This window comes from Abramis brama, assembly GCF_963993115.1.
Source record: "Abramis brama genome assembly, chromosome: 9".
In the NCBI taxonomy this organism is placed as follows: Eukaryota; Metazoa; Chordata; class Actinopteri; order Cypriniformes; family Leuciscidae; genus Abramis; species Abramis brama.
In genome coordinates this window covers 6045305-6068378 of record NC_139971.1, presented here as the reverse complement: position 1 = coordinate 6068378, position 23074 = coordinate 6045305, and the positions used below count along the sequence as shown (strand labels likewise).

Sequence of the window (23074 nt, the reverse complement as noted above, 5' to 3'; positions counted from 1 at the left end):
ACTGAGACTGAACTGCTATAAAAAGAGCAACTTAAAGACTTTACAGCCATCTGCCATTGAGCTGCATGTTTGCAAATGCTAGAATTGATTATATTATAAATATTGTGACCTTTTATAATTATAATAATTTTGTAACCATATCAGATTTTCACCAATAGGGCAGAACATCAAACACTTTCAGGATCCAATGTTTAATTTATCAGGAAATTACCATGATGTTCCTATGTTTGTTGCATTTTCAAACCGGTTGGGATTCAAAATGCACAATGCGAATGATTAATATCTGCATTATTTTATAGTAATTCAGTTGTACCCAATAAATAAGTATCCAAAAGGAATAATAATTCTATCATTAAAAGGATTAAATATGTCACTTTGCTGTTGTCAAGTTACTAATCGATCACCCCCATGGAACTGAGCAATAGTTTGTCCCAAAACCATGTGACCTGCATCACATGATTGCATTGGCTGACATTTTGAAAACAAACCGGTGAGTGGACTCTGATTTTCTTGAACATTTATTTGATAATAGTGCATTTAATGAGAGTGCAAAATATAATAATAATAAAACGCTGTGTGGGTGACCAAATAAGACAAGAATGTCAACTATGTTACCTGTCCACTATGTTACTAAGAAATATCAATGTTGCTGATGTTAGTCATAGACATGATTCACTATATATATATTTTTATAGTTAACCCTGTTTGTAAGTTATAGTTTATATATAACTGTACTTGTCATAGTTCAAAACAGTATAACTAACAATATACTGTTCAGAATTTTGGGGTCAGTAAACATTTTTTTTTTTTTATGTTTTTGAAATAAGTTAGAATATATATATTTTTGTATTTCTGTGATACATTTTTTGAATCATAACTCAAGTCTTCAGTGTCACATAATCTTTCAGAAATCATTCTAATTGATTTGGTGCTCAAGAAACATTTCTTATTAATATTATCAATGCTAAAAACAGTGCTGCTCAATATTTTTGTGGAAACTGTGATACATTTTTTCAGATTCTTTGATGAATAGAAAGTTCAAAATAACAACATTTATTGAATTGAATATTGTTGAATTTTTTTTTTATTGACCCCAAATGTTAGAATGATGTCTTCACATTATACATGATCCATTACTATGTAACAAACCATAATTTCCATGATTTTGACAGATGTCGGCAGCAGAGAAACAGCGAAGATACCGGGCTCGGCGGGATGCTGATCCCTCAAGAAGGGCACAATATTTAGAAAAGCAGAGAGAGGCATGGTACAGACTGATAAGACTAGGAAATGTGAAACCAATCGCAGAGTTGAGTGAGAGCGAGAAACAAAGCAAAAGAGACAAATGGAGAAAAGCCCAACAGAGAAGAAGACAAAAAAAGCAAATGCTAGAAAACATAATTACTCCAGCAGACAGCCCTGAATTTGACCGGACACCTGAAGAGTCAAGGTAGAAAGCTATGTTTATGTCCTTTTAAGAATGTTTTTATTTAAATTTATTTTTTATACTGATATGCTATAAAATAAATGTTCATGTAGTCAATAATGTGTCTGGTCAACAATGTTACTCACATCAACTATGTGACCCATTACTGTCAACTGTGTTTGTGTGTGTATTTATATATATATATATATATATATATATGTATATATATATATGGTCACGCTTTAGATTAGGGTCCAGTTCTCGCTATTAACTAACTATTAACTATGACTTTTGCCTCAATAAACTTCTAATGACTGCTTATTAATAGTAAGGTAGTTGTTGAATAAGGCATTAAAGGGGAACTGAAACGAAATAGGAAGTAAAGGTGATATAACAGATGTGTTATCATTGTTATTTGTGGTAGGACACTTTATTTGTGGTAGGAAACAGTGATGTTAGTTTGTTGTTTTGCTACCAGGGCGCAGCCATCTTGAGCTTCAACGGTCCGTGACGTTACTGGCATGGTAGGCTACCTTGACAGCTCCAGCAAAATGGCATCTCAAGAGCATGTGCTTTATAAGTACTAATAAAACAGCCAATATTAAAGTAATATGTGTGCTAATAAGCAGCTAGTTAATAGTGAGAATACACACACACACACACAATTGACATTAACGGCTCACATAGTTGATGTGAGTAACAGTTGATATGGTAACACTAATTTTACAGTGTTCTTACATATTTTACATAAACTTTACTGTAGTATTAACTGTAAATTATGCATAATTACATACTATAACCCTAAACCAAACCCTAATCCTTAACCCAGTATGTACATGTTGTTAATTTTACTTTTGTGTAATTACACTGTAACAACTGCATTAAAATATAGTGTGACCATATTTTTTAAAATGACTTGAATGCTGTTTCTGACATGCAATAAAGTATTTTGCATATCCCATAGGCAGAACTAATAGCATATCTGATTAAAATTATTTAGATGCAGACTTCCGATTAAGAAAAAATGTCGTTATCCATTTATAGAATCAGAGTGTGTCCAAAAACGTGAAATCTGAACATTTAATGCGTCTAAAATGCCCTCCAAAAAGAGTAATTAGCTTTTTGAACTGTTTGGAGCACAGTTATTTGAGTATAATTGAGATACTATTATAGTACGTTTTGAATTAGTTATAATTATTTATTTATTTTTTCTGTTTTCATTTAAATTTTAGTTAAAGTTTTAGTAATTTTGTTGTGCGTTTTGTTATTCTTATTAGTTTTTGAAAAAATAATTCAATATTTTTTTTTTTTTTTCTGGTTTACTTAACTAAATGGAAATGGGAAATGAGAAATGTTGCCTTGGCAAGTAGCTGAAATACAATAAGTTTATTATTTAAGGTACTTTTTTAATTTTTTTTAACTTTTTTTATGGTTTTAGTTAACTATAATAACCCTGTTTTGGAGACACTGCCTGCCTGTGTGAGTGATGACGTGTGTGACAGTCTGGCGGATTAAACCTTCACTCGCATCCCAGGCGCAGTCACACGCACGCGCTCGGGGGCACGCGCATCACATGTAAAGCTCAGCTTGTGAATGTGAACGGGAGAGGAAGAGACTCTGACAGGTACTTCGCTGAAAGCTGACCTGATTTTTTTTTTTTAAGGCCTTTAGTGTTTTTGTCTCTGAAGGCTGACTGGCACTGATACCCTACTGGCGTTGAGATCTATATAGAAAGCCACTTAACGTTTGTTCGATAGATAGATAAGATAGTTTGTCCTTAGTGTTTTGTTTTATCATCAGTAACGTTAAACGCTTCGAGAATATTTAAGATTAGTACTCGTATCCTGCTTTTCTCTGTTCACCTCGGTAAGTAGTGTTTGGAACATTTTATGACATGCTCTTTGTTTCAGTATGCTAACTTCTGTTGTCATTAGTTTTTATTTTTATTTTGGTCGTAACGTTAACTTTACTTGTGTATTGGATTGGTAAATCTTTCCTTTTCAGTTATCTCGTCTTTCCTCAACTTAATGGATGTACTTTCTTAAATATTTTGAATATTAAATAATACCCATATATAGAAAAGTGTGTAATTTTAGCCTGCATGCTAAATCTGTAACGTTACTGTGTATCACATATGGAACAAAAGCAACAGGTGATTGACTGAACGTTTTGTTGAAGACACTTAAACGTCTCACTTTTTTAAACGTTCTGGTGTCAAATATGTAATAAAAAGATCAGTTATAACTTAATAATTCGATTTTTACGCGCTGAAATAAATCACACATATAGCTAGCCTGTTAGCTTGCTAGCTCAAATAGGCTGTCTTGGGTTTTTGGCCGGAGTTTGCTGTTGTAGGTTATGATTGATTTTCTAGGCTTTTCATGTGCAGTCGAATCTGCCTCATGAAAATGAAAGAAAAACAAAGAGAAAACAGAAAGAACAGAGCTATGTGTTGACTGGCCATCAGCTGCTGGCCCCTGAGTGAAGTGAGCACAACAAAGAACTGCAGCATCTTCAGTCTTGTTCCTCACATCATGAGCGTGTAAATACTCTTGACATTGGTTCCTCTAGCTAGAAGAGAATAAATCTTTTTCAATGTCAAGGACAATTAAAACAATTAAGCTCTGTTAAGCTTTGTTAACCTAATTGAACACTTGATGTTGGTCTGTCTATCTATCTACCTATCTTGGATCAACACATTTTTTTTTTTTTTTTGTAGGAGTCGAATGGCCTCTGTTGTTACAGTGAAGACAGAGAAGCGTCCTTCCCCCGACTCTGAGGATGGCGACACAGTGGCTAAGAAGGCTAGGTATGAAAACAGATGTTCATGTATTGCTTTGCTGCCTGCACATTCCTAAGGTGTGCCAAATATTATTCATTCATTGGAATCAGCCCCTGCTTGTTCATCTGTTCTGACAAAGAACTTCCTGGGAAGGATGATATCACCCAGGTGTTTTTTAATTTATATTTGTTTATATTCGGTAACACTTAATAAGTTTTCATTAGTTAAAGGTGCTGTAAGCGATTTCTGAGAAACAATGTTCAGGGTTTTTCCTGGCTCAAAATGAGGCGGAGGTGGTAAAATCCTAATAATGTATTTTAATAATAAGGTTTAATAATAAGATTAAATTAGTATTTTTCATAGATCATCATATAGCCTAATGTGTTTCCCACATCATTTTTGTGGATGGAGCCTGGTACCCCTAGGGAAGAAAGGGTACCCCCCGGAAGAAAATTTTGTACATTTTAAAGATAAATTCATTAATCTGGTGCACTTTGAGTCACCCGAATCCACTGTTAAAAATAAATAATCCACCCGCAAACCACCTATATTCTTTGATTTAGATATCTGCATCTGATCATCACATTACAATTATTCAAATTCTCAGTGTTAAGCATGATAATATGGTAACATATCACATTGAAGTTGGCTAATTAAAAAAGAACATTTATTTAAAATAAAAGTTCTTCTTGTGGCAAAATTACATTTCCTTAATAGCCCAAACAGAGACTTTACTCCCTTCAAGCTTAAATTGTCAATGTTTCATTACATCACTGTTTGAAAACACTCTGAATAATTTTTTGTACCTTTATAAAAGGCATTTTTTTCCTAAATGTTTGCTCCATCTTTCATTTCAAAGTCTTAAATTTGATCAAAATATTCAATTAAAATAATAAGACACTAGGCTGTTACCAATCAAATTAAATAATTTACATTGAAAAATTATAACTATTAAATTAGATTATTTTAAATATTTTTGAATATACAAATAAGGAATGTTGAAAAGAATGATACTTTATGAAACTAAACCGCCAGTAGGAGGAGGCAGGCGACCGTCCTAATGAGCGAGTCATTGAGTCATTCATTCAAACGATTCGTTCAGTCGGCTGATTTATTCAGAATGAAGCAGTTTATGAATAGTTAATTGAATCTTTGACTCAACCGTTTCGTTCAAAACGCTGAATCATTCAGTAATGCTGCTGCAACAAGTGTTGCTGTGAGATGCGCTATGGTTCTGCTGTGATGTTTGGAACTATTTTCGGTGCTGAAACAGAACAAAAACAGTCATTGCGTCTAAATGTAAGTGACTTAATTTTAACTATTTGTTTATTGAACTTTTATGAAATCAGTCTCTGTTTCAATCTTGATGGCATTCAGGAAAACAGCTCTCTGGTCGTGTGTAGCCTAGGCTATATATTGTTTCTTAACTATAATATGTTATAAATAACTGCGCGAGCCTCAACAGCGCAACATTGTTACCGTCAGTACATTAGGTAGGACTATATTATTATCAACTATAGGCTATCAGTCGCCACTTACATTAAATGAAATAAATCAGAATCATCCTCACGTTTTCGGTGATTCCCTAGTTATTTTTTATTTTATATTAAAAATTGTTTTAATCAGGGCATTTGTCCGGATTCGCTACAATTCTCTCTCACTTTTCCCTTCAAAAAAAGAAAAAAAAACACAGTTCCCGGACACAGTCTATGGTCTCGGACAAGCGTTATTGTCGAGCCCTGATATGTTTTCCTTGATTTGTTTTCCCTGAAGAGAATTACGTTGTTGAAAACGAAAGTAAAAGAGTCATGCACGTTCATTGCGTTTTACCGTGATGAGAGTTCCGTGTCTTTATTAAACTCAACACATTATAATGATTTATCTGTCATCCACCCTCGATTAATTGGAATGGAATGTTTTTATTACTTGGCCCGCCCGACCCGCGGATTATCCGTGTAGCACTATACGTTTTGAGAATGGACACAAGCGGTAACCGCATCAGATCCGTCACGCTGGGAAAAGTGTATCTGACCATGACTGTCTGTCCGAGTTTTGTCGAGAGCCGGAGGCGGCCCGAAATTTAACGGAGGCGGACGCCTCATAATTCTCTATGCAGGAAAAACCCTGACAATGTTGAAAGTGAATTGGACCTAGCAGCACAACACACTTGTTGCTAATCAGCAGTAGGGTAGTATCCCAGTATCCCTACCCATAAGTTATCCCTAATATTTACATTTTACATTTATGCATTTGGCAGACGCTTTTATCCAAAGCGACTTACATTACATTTCAAGGTACACATTTACATTCTTATCAGTTCTTATCAGTTCTTGCTTTCCCTGGGAATCAAACCCATGACCTTGGTGTTGCAAGCGTCAACGCTCTTCTCTTTGAGCTACAGGAAAGACCTCATTAATATCATAAGGAAAAGCCCCTAACCCTTGTTGTAAACCTAAACTTGAGATTAACTGTAAACCTATCCTTCAAATCTGATTGGTTGATTGGAATGTTGTTTTAGGATCAACAAGGATGTTGATCCAAGAACATGTTTTACTTAGTGAAATCACGTTCACTAGAGTATTGCATGAGACAGCGTTTGAAAGAATTGGAGAGACAAATCAAAATGTGTTGTTGTTGTGACTGTGAGGAGATAAACTAGTATCTAGCTCGCTCTTAAATATCAAAAATATGTATCCCCCCACTTCAGAGATCTTGACTGTATCACTATGCAGATTAAAATTATACAACAATTGACTCATTCAGTACATTGAGTGCAACCCTATCAATGCATGATTTTCTCCAATTATTTAATTTTCATTTTTACATGAATTGTTAACTGTACTCATCAAGCTCAAACTTTCAACTCTTATTACGCAAGTAAAAATTATTTAACAAATGTTTTTTCTTTATTTTATGGTATTATATAAGTTTATCAGTAACAACAAACCCACAAGAAAAACCCAAATTAAATAGTCCCTTCTGAGTGACAGCTGAACGTACAATAGTCCACAAACATTACAAAATGTCTCATGAGTTTGATAGACTGTATAAAAAAAGTCAGAAGTCAGTTTAAGCCGTGCATTTGTATACAGCTCTGCAGCGTAGTTTCATCCATATGCATGTCTCCTCTGACCTGACTACATTTCCTCCATCTCTGCTGACTATAGGAAGCTGTTGCCCAGCCTGAAGACCAAGCGTGCCCCTGAGCTGGTGCTGGTGATCGGCACGGGGGTGAGTTCAGCTGTAGCTCCTCAGGTGCCCGCGCTGCGCTCCTGGAAAGGTCTGATCCAGGCGCTGCTAGATGCTGCCAATGACTTTGATCTGCTAGAGGAGGAAGAGAGCCGCCGCTTCCAGAAAAGTCTGCAAGAGGACAAGAACCTGGTGCACGTTGCTCATGACCTCATTCAGAAACTTTCACCGGTAAGAAAATTTCATAGGTTTTTCTTATACATGTTAAATAAAGAGTTACACTTAAGTTTTTAAGTTTGAAGTGTTGATAGTACACTTACATGCATGCGTTTGGCTAAAGCAACTTACGTTTCATTCACTTGATCAGTTTTTGCATTCTCTGGGAATCAAACCCATAACCTTGCAGTTGCTAGTGCTATACTAATTTTTTTTGAGCTACTGTACAATATGCTGGAGTAGATATAGGTGTGTTAATTAATAGAGATTTTATTAGTGCTTATTTTAATGACACCGATTTCTCAAATCAATTTGATTTAGATTCACAAGTTCTTTATTTGATGCGATTCAGATTCAAATCCAATGTCAATATTTTTGGATATATTATATTGGCCATACAGTACATTTTAGTATTACTTAACGAAAACAGTCTCTATGAAAGCTGTAAACTATATAAAGAACCCTGTCTGTTGCCTCTTTTTACAAGATGTCATATGTCTTAAGTGTCTTCAGATTGTGTCTTGAGAATCTGTAAAGTTTCAGATCAAAATACCCCACAAATCATTTATTATACTATGCCCAAAATGCCCCTTTTTAGTTAGAAGCAAAAACACACTGTTTTTGTGTGTGTATCTTTAAATGTAAAGGAGCCCCTTGCTCCCCACCTCCCTTTCCAGAAGAGAGCTGTGCCTTTACAGCTCGTGCCGCGGAGACTCTGGCAATAAAACAAGGAAACAGGAGAAAGAGGATGAAGCCTTTCCATAGAACTCGTTTTTGCATTTGCAAGTGTTCTGCATTACCAGTATTTTCTATGTAAATGCCCTAGACATTTTTTTTTCTCCCATTCAGGGCCATTCACACGTACATTAACACACACTGTTTATGATTTAAGGGCAATATAAAAATAGAAGTGGTTGGATCTTTACCATTATAGGGTGGTTTTGTACACACACTACCAACACACATTTATGTTCAAACACTATGTAAAAGTGAATTTTTCATAATAGGTAGTACCCTTTAATATTACAGGTTAAAATTAACAACAGTCCAAATTGAATTGGTATTTATTTTTAGAAATATAAAGCACCCAAATAAAAACTTAGTTTAATTTAAATGTTTGCATTTGATGATATAATTATGTTTCTATTCCAGTTTGTTGTTAAAATATAAAGATTTAAATGGTGGTGGTCAAAAACAGATTTTTGCAAACATACAATAAATGAGACCTCACTAACAGGTTAAGTAAAAATATAATAAATTATATGTTAAGCATATATTAAGCAACTATAACTATACTCTAGTTATTTTTTCTAGCTGACTAACGAGCTGTAAACATTAAATGGCTTTCCTTAGGTAAATGTAACATTACATTACATTTTTACAATCCATTTTATTGACGTCTTTCCGTTGGAGAAAATCTGATTGAGTAATTACATGAGACATGATACATTTCAACAAGTTGTACTGTTTCTTTCTATATACCTTCTTATGCTTATTAATGTTTATTTTATGCTATAACTAGTAGTAAAGAGGAAGAGATGACGGTTCACAGCGATCTGTCACGCCACATTAAATGGCACAATTTTTTGTTTGTTTCAATTTTTTCTAACCCAAAGTTACAAAGCAGCAAGCTTATTACGATTATTGAATGGCCGGCGCACTACAAATAACACAACAGAAAAAAAGCATAGATAGAAAATTCAATATCAGTTCATCAAAATGAAGATCGATTAAAATTGACTAATTTATATTGTTAACCCAGCCCTAAAATCTTATGGCTTATATCATAAATTAGTAGTAAGTTTGTAAAGAAACACATTTCCTGAGGGAAAAAAACATGTTTAATTTTATTTATTTTTTGTAGTGGTGGGGTTAGTGAAAATGTTGGCAGGGTAAGAAAAAATCCTTACTGTTGAGCTCTGATCATGAGCACAATGCCAGGAAGTGCGTAGAAGAGCACAACTTTGAATTTGTCCATCATTAGTCTGTTCCTTTCTCTCTGGCTAGAATGAGGTGGAGAGCCACGTGCCACCTGTGTTGTTGTTTTTGTCAACCTGTCAAAACAGTGCACAGTGATTTATCCCTGTTTTTCATTGTCAAGCTCTTATATCAATTGCATCCAAACCCACCAATGTGGCTAGAGGATTTAGATGGCTTTAGGCCTGTGAAAGGGAGTTTGGTAATGAATTTCAATTCCACTGCTGGTGTTTCATCGCTTGGAATGGTTGTAGCTGAACAGTCCACATCAACAAAAACAACTCTCCTAGAAAAACATCAGCCTGCAGTCTTTCGCCATCCCAGTAAATTTCCAAGCTCAGTTTGTTTGTTATTGTTAATTGCAATGCTCTAAAGGTAAGCAATTTCAGAGAGGCTAGCAATAGCGAGCTCCCACCCTCCCTTTCAGAGCATCTCCAAAGCCACACCTCCTCAAAACACATGAACGCACACAGCCAGAGCAGAGTCTGCAAAGCCTCACGAGAGACTACATTAAATTACCTCGTCTCAAAGAACATAACATTACAATAATAATGAACTTAAACAACTTGCAGAGCTCATTCGTATAAATCCGAGTCTTCGCAGCTATTATTTACGTTCCAAAACTGACTGTGTTTAACTGAATACTTGCCAATAGTGTTGTCACGGTACCAAAATTTCAGTATTCGGTACCAATACCAGTGAAAATCCACGGTTCTCGGTACCAATTTCGGTACCAAAGCTTAATTTAGATTAAATTTACATAATTATATTAAAGTGTATATCACAGTTACAAAGATGGAAACTGTAGTTTTAAAAACACTTTACAATAAGATTCCATTTGTTAGATAACATTAGATAAAATTACCTAACAATAAACAATAGTTATATACTGTCGCAATTATTCTCCTTTAGGGGTTCATTTAAAAATAAATTTTTAAAATCAAAAGTTAACATTATTTCTGTTAACATTATTTAATGCACAATGAATGAAGTGAACAAACATGACCAATCAAGTGTTTGTATTAAATAACATTCACAAACATTAATTAATGTTGTAAAAATATATTGTTCACTCAATGTGTTATGTTAGATAACGCATTAAGTGATGTTAATGAATGGTATCTTATTGTAGCGTTACCAAACTATACAGGAGATAAAACGTGTTTTATTTGACTTGACTGTACTTTTATTTAATCCAAAACTGCATTCATATTTAATTTTAAAAGGGCTTTTTAAACCTGCTAGGAGTTATCCAGCCAAGAATAAGACTAGAACTGCTTTTCTGACGGACTGATATTAATGACGGCTTTTTATTTCTCATCTCCATAAATATATCTATAGTTCCTCTCCTCTATATATAAATAGACTATATATAGTAGTAAAGCTAATGCAAGGGCTAGAAATCAATTAATTCTTTGCTAATACTTCCTCGTCATCATGGAGAGCGCAGTTCGCACCGCTTTCTCCTTCCCACAAGCGCTTGTTCTCCCGTGGCGTCTGTTGTTGCTATGCATCCATGAACATAGGCGCGCATGGAAAAACGAACGCGCCGCTTCTATTATGAGTGCGCTTGCCGCGCGCCATTTGAAATAACGTATCTGCATGCGCAAAAACATCAGCACCACATCAGCAGCACCACCGGTCGCCATGTCTCAGCGCTTTTATGAAGAGGACGCAACTGCACGCGCATCAAGTACCGGGTTTGAGAAAACCTGGTACCGTGACGTTTAAAAAAAATGTTGTACCGACTTGGTACCGAAGTACCGGGTCTTTTGACAACACTACTTGCCAAGATGGGCATTTTTACATAATTTGGTGTGTATTTGACTGTTTAAACGCAGCACAAGCTGTTTGAGACTGAGAGCCGGGTTGTGCGCTCCACTTATATAGATCAGTGGTGTGAGCGCGTAACCTGCAGGAAAGACTAAAATTAGGGGCAATACAAGCACTATTTAACCGGAGCGAACGAGACGAGTGAGTTAGAGGGGGCAGATGTGTGTCACTTCGCCGTCGGAGAGAAGAGAGCGAGAACGCGCAGTTACCGTTATTGCCTGTGCCGCTGGCAACAAAACGGACAGAATCGGAAAGATGTGAGACTGACCGACCGTTCACTGGTCCGGGCCAATCAAGCGGAAAATCAGCCGATTCTGATCCCTGGCCAGTCGATCGGTGCATCTCTATCTCATAATTACGGTTATGACATGGTGTGAACGCAGCATAAGCTCAGTGTTTTGGTTCAGGAGGAACTGTACGCCGCCCAGTGACTGTGTCTACAACTCTGCATAGCCTTACAGAACACTGTGATGACGTGTGATGCAGGGCTCCAGACTAACTTTTTTCACCTCCGTCCTGGAACCGTCCTGAAAAACAATTTGAACCGTCCTAAAGTGAATGTCAACCGTCCCAAAATAAACATGTTGTTTCTGTACTTTGTTATTATCATCTATAGTTGTTAGTTGTTAGTCACATAATTGTTTCTGTAAAGAAGAAGAAAATTAATTGATTTGCCTCAGCCCCCCCAACTATGCACGGCTTCAGGCCAATTTTCACGTCATAGCTCATGCAGGCAGGCGTAAGGCCTATAATGGGTTTAGTTCAATTGTAATGCATTAATTTAGAATTTCTCTAAAATTTCCAAACCCACATACTTCTGGAGAAAACATCTATTAACCTGTTAATATGAATGATTTTAAAGTTTGAACATGCAATACAGATACAGATTTAACTACTGTGACTTAAAAAATATCTTAAAATTAAATAAAACAGTCTTCTTTTCAAAGAATGATATATGCATTCTTTATAACTACTTGCATACATCATTCTTTATTCTTTCAAGCAGCAGACATATTTATTTGTATGAATTAAATATAATGAATCCTTATTAAAGCTATTAACGAGCAGTGAATGCTTTTCTCTTTTCTTTTGTTGCTTGATCAATATTAAGGACACAGACCGCATTAGGTTTATTACCCACTGTCACTTTAAGACATTGGATCATGTCCAATGACATGCGGATCCAATTGCACTGATGCACATCCGATACACTCAAAACTGTTTAAGACATAACCAACATAGTTTACGTGAATACTCTCCAAAACGGACATTTTGACATAATGTTGTGTGTATTTGTCCATTCAGACACGAAAGAGAGCTCAATTCAGTACTCGCGCGCTGTATAGGTGTCTATGTGCGTGGCTGCACGCTTCGGGTCGGGTGTGTGCGCACAGTGTCGCTGGGTAGATTAGCACGTTACAGTACAAATGTGCGCATCTACCACAAACGCAGGACATCAGTTCTGACTGGATCGCTTCCCAAATCGTCACTATCTAATATTTTTGTCTAGTTTTTATTCGTTGACGAAAATGTCAATAGATTTTCGTCATAGTTTTTGTCATTCAAAACTAGTTTTTATTTAGTTATCGTCTCGTTTTCGTCTGTGAAAAAATTAACACTGCACCAATAACAGGGACTGTCCCCAGAAAACGTGAAAGTCTGGTCACCCTAAATTAGACTGACTAAGAAAAAAGACCACAAATATATTGAAATCTAAATGTATACTTTAGCTAATATACACACACATAGCCGGGGTAGAGCCCGTTAGCTAGCTAACGTTAGTAGGTTATAGTAGCAAGTAGTTAGCAGACTGTTTCAATCCAATGACTAATAAAAATAAAATAATCAATTTAAATTGTACTCGCATCAGACTCGGGGATTGTAGGCCTACTCGGGTTCGATGGAGGAGATGCAGGGCCGTCTTGGTGCTCAATCTGTTTGACCTCGTCCTCACCGTTGTTTAACCAGCGCAACATATTTGCGATGTCATTAAGCCATGTGATAGATGTACCGCGAAACAAGTCTCCGGGTGAGTAGCCGGCCAGTGATAGTAAGTGATTGTAGTCAGCGCTTGGTCGGTTAATTTTGGCATTTTCTAAGTAAGTTACCCTAATAGGCTAGTAATAAATGAACACACATACAAAAATGTCTTTCGTCCTGTAGGCGTCCTGGAGAATATTTCTGTTCGTCCTAAACACATTTTCTATCGTCCCCAGGACGATAGGACGCCGTTAGTCTCGAGCCCTGGTGTGATGTCTGCGTGAGCAGGGTGTGCGGATGGAAATATACTGTATGTTGACAGACAGGTAGGACATCCTATCATTGCATTGGGACCGAATGCAATGATTGGACGAAAACTTTTTTGGTCCTGAGACTTCCACAGAAGATATAAATACATTTTTTTATATTTAGACCACTTCTATTATTGATTGCTATCAGGGTGTGAAGAGAGTTTCAACCAGTTTAACAAAAAGTGTTTATGTAAAACATCGCCTACCCAAACTTTAAAGGTCTCAAATCTCCACAGGTCTTTTAATGGTTTAACCTACTTGTGTGAGTTTTGAGCCTTAAGTGAGCAGAGCAGATCCTAGTGAATCAAATGACCTGTTGGAGTTCAGTGCAGAAAATGAGGCTAATCTGAAAATACATCCAGGATTCACACCTCAAGAACAACAGGCCACGGCTAGACAATAATCCAGTCAGCTTTTGCGTTTCTTTAGTTAGGCATGCTTTGTAATGCTCGTTGCAAGTCGGAGGATGCCAGTCAAAAATAAACATTTAACATGTTTGAGCATGAAAGTCATGTTTCAGACTTCAAAGCTATCGAGTTACTGCATGTTGATAAGCACAAAAAGTCCAAAACCTGTCAAATATGATTGTTAATCTACTTTCTCAGTGCTTGTTGCTCAATGCTGTTATTTTTCACTGACTACCTAAATCAGGGCTCCAGACAAATAAATCAATAGATAACATTGAATTTTACATGAATGAAACAAGGCTGTGAGGGATAGATTTACAGTCTTAATAATGTCATGTGCTGTATTCTAGATCACATGTCATTTTAAAAACTCACAACTTTCAAAGCTTTTTGTCTGCTGAATGTTTTTTGGAAAGATGTTTCATCAAATGATCAATCTGTATGTTTTTAAACAACAGTACAATCCACTGAACACACTTTACTTCTATCCATCAGCATCATTTTCATTCCTGTCAATAATGAAATATGCACTACACTGACTACAGACTTTAAACAGCTGCCACGTTTTTGTTTTTTAAGGTGTAACAAGAATAAACTGGCATTTTACACTTTTAAAACACTTATTTTCAGTCATCCTGCCGTGTGTATGTATGCCCTCCTTTTACAACATATTCTATTCATTTTTTCCCACTGAAACTTTGATGCGCAACGTCTCATTTTGTCAACACAACAAGTGAAGTCATAGGCAACTCTTCACAGAACACGCAAATAAAAAGACATTACATGCACATTTTTAATTCATAACGTGTACATTTAAATAGTCTTAGGCTCTGTAAATCTCGTTTGCGTGGTTTACATCTGTTTAGCACTGACCACATGTGATCAGACGACCAAGACGGATGTTAATACCAGGTGTAAACAGTTAAAAGACACCTACACCTCTAAGATCAGAGGCATTAGTTCACAGCAGGTGTGGAGGTGCTGATAATTAGCCTTCTTCCTGAGAAAGTGGATTCTGCAAGCTATTCATAGCAGCCTCTCTCTCTCTGGTTTTCCATGTGCCTCGGCCAAGCTCAGAGAATGAATTCAGCTCAGTGTAATGAGATTGAGTATGACCAGGACAAGGGCACTGCTGTCAGAACTACTCTATTCTCAGCGCTCTCTACACAATCTCTCATACTTTCCAGTGTTTGAAATCAAATCATGTACAGTGTCTAATTAACACTTTACTGACTGAAATGAAGTACTTCTATTTCTTTTGAGATTCCCCAGATAATGTATAAATCAAGCTAATTTAATTGCCTACAATTTTAGCTTAAATATATGAATTAAGTACTTGGTTTCTTTTAATGTGTTCCATAGAGCACATTTCAATGTCCTCAAAGATGATAATGTTTATATGCCCTTCTAAAAGCAGGCTATGTAACGTTGTCGAACAAGAGTTATTTAAATAGACCTGAAGTTGTTTTTTTTTTCCAAACATCTCAGATTTCTTTTTCACCTCTTGCGTTCTCTGTAGCGGACGGGAAATGTACGCTCCACCTTTTTTAAAGACTGCCTCTACGAGGTGTTTGATGACCTGGAGTGTAAGATGGAGAACGTTGGGAAGCATCTCCTCCGCTCTGTGCTGCAGTTGATGGAGAGCGGTGCTCTGGTCCTCACCACCAACTTTGACAACCTGTTAGAGATCTACGCTGCCCACCAAGGGACCAAGCTGGAGTCCTTGGATCTCACAGATGAGAAGAAGGTACCTGCTATGTTTCTTTAAAAACTTTAAAGTATAAATTAGCTGAATAAGCATTACAGATCAGACGGCCCTATTAGGCGCTTACAATGTTTTAAATTTGAATAATAAAGGAGTTTTTTTTATTTGGATTCAGTCAATGCATAAATGTAGCATCAATGAAAGAAGGTACTTGATTAATCTAAACCAGTGTTTGCCTTTTTTTTTTTTTTTTTGCCACAGCACAGTTTAATAAGTAAAAATCCCACGGCACACCACCAAGCATTAAAGGTGCCCTAGAATTTGAAATTGAATTTATCTTGGCATAGTTAAATAACAAGAGTTCAGTACATGGACATGACATACAGTGAGTCTCAAACACCATTGTTTTCTCCTTCTTATTTAAATCTCGTTTTTGAAAAACACCCCTGAAAAATGACGCAACAGTCGGGATTATTAATATGTACGCCTCCAAAAATGTGCATATGCCAGCCCATGTTCAATACCAGGCGGAACTGCGCCCTCCCATGATCTAACGTTACCTAGGCTACTTTCACTTTTAAAAATTCATCATAACCGCGCGAGATCTGCTTGCAGTCGTCGAAATGGATGCATGTGTGTGGGAGAAATTTGGAGTTATCTGAAAAAAATATTGTGAAAGGCTTATTTGCTGCATGCATTTTCGTGTTGGATAGCCGCAAATGTGGAACTTCATCGCCGAGGAAGCACGCAGATAACTGTGGTAACAAAGCAGTTCTATCGAACAGTATTTTTCAAATTTAACACTGTTAAGTATGTGTGGTGTGCAGTGCAGGGCGTGTTTGAACCCAACATTGTCAGATGTAGGCTAGACGAAATTGCGTGGCAGATATAGTGTTGCAGCCGCGTCTGTTCGATTGGTGAAATGTGATAAGGCTACTCAGTTTTGTGGTAACGTTAGCCATGTTCTTCATGTACCGGCCTTTTTACAGCTTCGGCTGAAGTTGTCCTTGTGTTAATTGTCGTGTAATAACTTCTGTATGACCTGGCAGTAAACATTTTTGTAATTGTGTCTATAATGTGATTGGCTAAACTTATTTTATTTCGGGTGCAGGTCGGGGTCGGTTCTATTTTAAGCGGGTCGGGTGCGGATTTTAATTAGTGCTGCTGTCGGAAAACGGGTCGGATGCGGTTTGAAGCAATGCGTGTACGGGCGGGTGCGGATTTACAAAATCGGACCCGTGCAGGACTCTGATGTACGGTTGAACGCCTAATCTCTCCATTGTCACGCTGGACATCAGGGACCTTTTTGCTGTCACTCTGAGCTACTGTTATGAGCCCGCAGTGAAACAGCCAATCAGAGCAGAACTCCTCATTACTATTCATGACCCTTCCAAATAAGGTAAAAACGGACCATTTCATTCTAGGGCCAATTTCTAGGGTTGAAAATGGACCTGTAAAACCATATCTGGACATTTTAAATGCCCTTAAATAAGCCATACCCTCTATGTAGATATCAGAGACAAAATTAAAATATTATTTCAACACATTCTAGGGCACCTTTAAAATAACAAAATTGCACAAACATGCTTTGCTTCAAATGGCATATTAAAACTGGATATTATATTTAAAGTAGTAGGCTACTCACACTTAATGTGAAAATTGAGCTCAAGTCAGATATGAACACAAAAAGGTAAAATAGGTAGCTATATCAGGGCTCCAGACTAGATCAAATGGTCGCATTTTGCAACCCCTTTTCCTGTCAGTGCGACTTTGCCCAACTCATAAGAGCTGCCATTTCTGTTGCATATGAGAAAAATCAAACGGCAAATGAAAACGCAACGAAACCGCACTATTAATTTGAGCTGCACAGCACGGACCGTTTATCAGCTCAGAACAATAATCGACAATACAGCGCGAGCTCAGAACAGGTTTTCTCATGAGTCGTTCACGACACTCGATCACGCGACACCGTTACTACACAGTGCTGAAAGATCCATGTCAAGTCAAGTCATCTTCATTTATATAGCGCTTTTAACAATGTAGATTGTTCCAAAGCGGCTTTACAGAGATACAAGGATAGTTTAAAGTAACAGAGATTGTTTTGGATTTATAGCAGTTCTTGAATAAAGTTATTTTCCAGCTGAAGTTAATTTGATTGATTCACTTCGTGTCTACACAGTGCTGAAAGATCTGGTGAGAAAACGTTTGAATTCACTGCAGTATTAAAAACATCGCATCAAGATCTAGTGAGAGGCATTCAAATTCAGCACAGAATTCTCTGTTATAAATCACACAGATATCAGATCAAAAAGCGAATTTAAAGAAGGCTTTTCAGTCTACAAATCACCAGCTCTCACCATGGATTTAATGTAGTAACACTAACTGTAACCATGGTATTGTGGCAGGAATAGGCGAATGCTTTTACATTATTCATTTCAGGGTTCGTACAACCTTTTGAGAGAGAAATTCAAGCACTTTTCAAGGACTTTATTGGGCTTCACACTTTTTCCAGCACTTCATTCAAAGCTCTAAATATTATCCAGTTTAAATGTTATTTTTAATGTGATGACCAAAAACATTATTTGTTGTTCATCAATAAAAGATTGTCCCCATTTGTAAAACTAAAAGTTTCAAGATGTAGGAAAACTAACACGTGGCAAACAAACGCTTTTATTTTATTTTTTTATAAAAAAAAAGAAGTGCCAGTAGCACTTATTGGCTTATTAGCCATTTCGACTCCCTAATAAAGTTTTTTATTTATTTATCACATTTTGCTTTTAAATTGATCCCTATTATAAAATATCAAATCATTAAGAAATACATTTTTATCAAAGTTTGACACTCTTTGTACTTGAGTATGAAGTAGGAAAAGTCACAAAGTCTCATGAAAAAACAACAACTTTAAATTGCAAAGAATTACACAGAAAGTAAGTAAAGAGCAGTCCTTTTATAATCAGTGAAGCTGTCTGTCAGTTCAGTATGAGACCATCGAAGAACAATGGTACATTAAGAGTAGAATATAATAGAAAATAAAAAATGTTCCCTATAAAACTTAGGTTGTTGTTAAAAGTTAATTTTATCTGCATCTCAACTTAAGCTCAATGCTTTACTGGTCAATGTGCATTTCCAAGAAATAAACATGTAGTATTATTAGTAATGACCCTTATTAATGCAATGATAGTACATTTATTAGTAAATTGCCTTTATGATTAACAATCCCCCCCTCAGCGCTACCGAATCAGGTGGCAGGTCAATGGGATCTCAAAGTCCATCGGCAATGTGACATCATATAGGGCGCAATTATTTAGTCTATGAATTGCATTGTTTATGTTGCTGAGTGGAATTCCCCTCTGAGATAAATCAGTCACTGGCAGAAACAAAAAAACATCTGAAGAAGAGACCATGAAGACTTGTAGAATAATACTTATCATCAGATCACTAAAAATAATGAAATCAATTTGTGAAATTATGTTCTTCAGATGTTCAGGGCACTGGGTTCATCTCTGTTTGCTTTTGGCCATAAATTTCCTTCAGCACAAAGCAGTGAAAGCTTCAGCTATTAGCCATAAAATCAGCCTTATGGTCCCCGGGCCAAGCGTCATGTAGTGCATTAGTGCATGTAGGCTCTACAGCAGCTCACCTGAAGGGCCCTCTGAAACACAAGTGACTGCATGTTCAGTTCTCTGTCTTTATTAATCAGGCCGTGTGTGGTTTTCCATAGTGTGGCCTTTAGGCTGGGTGTTTATGCACCTTTTCCATCAGATGCCTCTTGATTAGAACCCACAGTCATTAAAAGCAGCTGGACCTAGTGGGAACCGGATTGGGATCAGTGGAGTATGAAATGCGTGCATGTGTGTGCAGGTTCTGGAGTGGGCTCAGGAGAAGAGAAGACTAAGTGTACTCCATATTCACGGTGTTTACACCAACCCCAGTGGTATTGTACTGCATCCTGCGGGCTACCAGAATGTTCTGAGGAACACAGAGGTCATGGTGAGTAAATGTTTTCTGCTCTCAGGAGAAAATAAAGCTGAACCGCTGGAAGTTGATAATTCACTGGGGTGGCGGACACAGTGAACCAAAGCATTCTGGTCCGAAGAGATACTTATCCCTTTTGTAGAAGTTTTTGTTGTTCTCTGTCCAGTCCTTGAACGGGAAGGAAGTTATTTTGATTGAAGATTATGAGGGCACATGAAATTAAATTAAATAAATAAAAAATTATGTTCACGGATAAATAATTTATAATAAAAATAAATAAAGAAAATTGATTTCATGCTGGCTTTAACATTTGAAAATGCAGAACTTAAGACTAAATATGCTAAATATTAGCATTGTAATTTTACAGTTCTAATGAAAATATATGTTTTTTCTTAAATGCTCTATTTTTATTTTAAAGAGAAATTTTATTATTTTTATTATTATTACAATAGTAAAATTTCTTTTGTTTTTATTTAGTAATTGTTATATTTGTATTTATTATTATTATTATTATTATTATTAAATAGCCATATTGACATATTCACAATATTGACATATTCACATCAAAATATTTTACCTAAATTGTGCTCCCCTAAAAAACATTTTTTTTAAAATGATTGAAAACAAAACCTTAAGTAGTTCAGCATTTTTAAAATTTAAGTCTTTCAAACAAAATGTAGTAACATTTGCTTATTATTTGAAAAAATTTAGTCCACCAAATCAAAGTCATGTGGTGAGATTAACGTGCATAATTAAAAAATAAAATGAATTAGAATTCATGATATACATTTTAAATACTTTTTACCTTGAAAGATATATTTAATGTTTTTTGAAAATAAACTTTTATTGAAAATGCCATAAACGTTTTTCAAAACCAAATGAAATCATCATGAACTTGTTTTGAATTAGAACTTTTTTGTCTGTTATTTCTCGGTGATCCTTAAAATGTCACTCCATAACGTCAGTTCTAATATTGTTTTTGCAGAGGGAGATCCAGAAACTCTACGAAACCAAGTCTTTTGTGTTCCTGGGCTGCGGGAGGACAGTGGACGACACCACCTTCCAGGCACTGTTTCTCGAGGCGGTCAAACACAAGTCTGACCTTGAGCATTTCATGCTGGTGCGGCGAGAGGACGTGGGCGAATTCAAAAAGCTTCGAGATAACATGCTGGACAAAGGCATTAAGGTCATCTCGTACGGCAACGAATACGCCGACCTGCCGGAGTACTTCGAGCGGCTGGCCAATGAGATCTGCAACCGTGATGTGGACCGGGACGTAGTGACCAACGGTTGGGGTAAGCTTGGGCTTCACTTTTAAGACACGTTACATACAATGTTTGAGGTTTTTCACCTTTTCATTTGCTTGATTCGTTCAGGATCTCCCGTCTCACAAGGCGAAGAAAGTCAAAATGGCTTTACGACCCAGAAAAACCTCCTGCAAGGTTAGGACCGCTTTCGTGTTGTTGCCTGGCTTGCATGCTAAAGGCAATTTGGGCATTTGACTGGAGCATGGTGACGCCTTTTTCCCTCCTTTCCTTAAATGCATGCTTCTAGTACGAAAGAATCATAGACCTGAAAGCAGCACAAGGGCTTCTGTTGTTGTTTTAAACTCACTACACCTTTCCACTGTCCTCTTCTGCACTTGAGTCCATGTGCGCTGTTGGCTTCCTGTGATGAAATCAGCTGATGCTTCTGTTGTAACGAGATCTTCTTCCTGTCTCTCTGTCCAGACTACCACTCGTGACACAAGTGGCAGTCTGAGAACATATCCACAGCTCCGCCGCACAGGTCTGGTATGACCAGATCTCCACGCACAACAGACTCCTTTCTCATACTTAAACCGAGCGGCGTCAGTACCGGTTCGCTTCACACGGGACAGGCGTCTGTAAAAACACCACCAGGCAAACTGTGAACTCCTGCAACTCAGAAAATGTTTCATGAAACTCTTCATGTGAGTGAAGGAGAAATTTGTGGCTTTTTTTAATGTGGTAATTGAAGTGTGGACCAAGAATGATGTTCAGGGCCCAGTCTGATCTTTAACATGAGTGGTCAAATGTAGTGGTTCCTCAATTCCCATTTTTCACATCATCAAATGCACCAGCAATATTTAATTAGTGACTGAACCTCACAAAATAAATGTCCATGGGCATTTTTCATCCCAAAATTAAAAGGGAAATAAAAAATAAAAAAACATATCACGCTTACACACACTATATAGTACACACTACTGGTCAAAAGTTTGGAATAATTACGTTTTTTTAAAGCAAAATACAATATATAGTAATACTATGAAATATTATTACAATTTAAAAGAACAGTTTTCTATTGTAATATATTTTAAAATGTAATTTATTCCTGTGATGCAAGGCTGAATTTTCAGCATCATTACTCCAGTCTTCAGTGTCACATCATGATCCTTTAATTAAGCAAGGATTCATTACATTTTTCAAAAGTGACAGTAAACACATTTATTATGTTACAAACTATTTAATTTCAAATAAATGCTGTTCTTTTTAACTTTCTATTCATCAAAGAATTCTGAAAAAAGTATGTTTTTCACAAAAATAAGCAACAATGTTTTTAACATTGATAATGATGTAACCATTATTAATAATTATGTACCAATAACTGAGTGTATTATAACAATTTCTGAAGGATCATGTGACACTGAAGACTGGAATGATGCTGAAAATCCAGCTTGCATCACAGAATAAATCACATTTTAATATGTTCAAAAAGAAAAGTTCAAATTTCACAATATTGCTGTTTTTACTGTATTTTTCATTAAAAAAAAAATGTTTTGCCTTGGTGAGCATAATATTTCCAAAACATAAAAAAAAAAAAAAAAAAACTTTATTCCAAACTTTTAACCTGTAGTTTGTGTACATGTTAATTGGTTGAAATATGACTCAGGGCATTTCTTTTACAACTAAATCTGCATTTCAGCTTCCATGAATCTACTTGAACCTGTCACGAGACTGAGGATAATGATATAATGCCATCATTCCTCTCAAGCCACACAACTTTCAATACATTTTATTGCACTTGGACAGTTAGTTCCCATTTATAGTCTTAAATGCTTGGTCAGTAATGCTCTAAAATAAAAAAGTAAACAGTTGTTTATAAACTTTTTTGTATTTTAACTCCAGTGGACCACTGTTTAAGCATCTCAGTCCACAAATGTCTTGGGTATTTATATGCTATTTTAAAATAAAATATCTATTTGGTACCAAATGTGTTGTCATTACTGAAAGCAAATACATTTACATTTAT

At 36.3% G+C, this 23074-nt stretch overlaps 1 protein-coding gene across 3 annotated transcripts; it reads left to right on the top strand.

Moving 5' to 3' along the window:
* Positions 1 to 457: 457 nt before the first annotated feature.
* On the top strand, positions 458 to 23035 carry fam118b (family with sequence similarity 118 member B). Of its 3 annotated transcripts, XM_084124578.1 has the most exons (9): positions 458 to 490; positions 1173 to 1450; positions 4146 to 4235; positions 7376 to 7628; positions 15641 to 15868; positions 19688 to 19816; positions 20787 to 21096; positions 21178 to 21243; positions 21532 to 23035. In XM_084124578.1, exons 2-9 carry the CDS (start codon positions 1173 to 1175, stop codon positions 21543 to 21545), a joined length of 1368 nt encoding a protein of 455 aa, XP_083980704.1. In that variant the 5' UTR covers positions 458 to 490; the 3' UTR covers positions 21546 to 23035. The 3 variants fall into 3 exon arrangements, with proteins under 3 accessions (XP_083980704.1, XP_083980706.1, XP_083980705.1); XM_084124580.1 differs by lacking the exons at positions 458 to 490; positions 1173 to 1450 and adding an exon at positions 2908 to 3050; XM_084124579.1 differs by lacking the exons at positions 458 to 490; positions 1173 to 1450 and adding an exon at positions 2912 to 3292.
* The last annotated feature ends 39 nt before the right edge of the window (positions 23036 to 23074 follow it).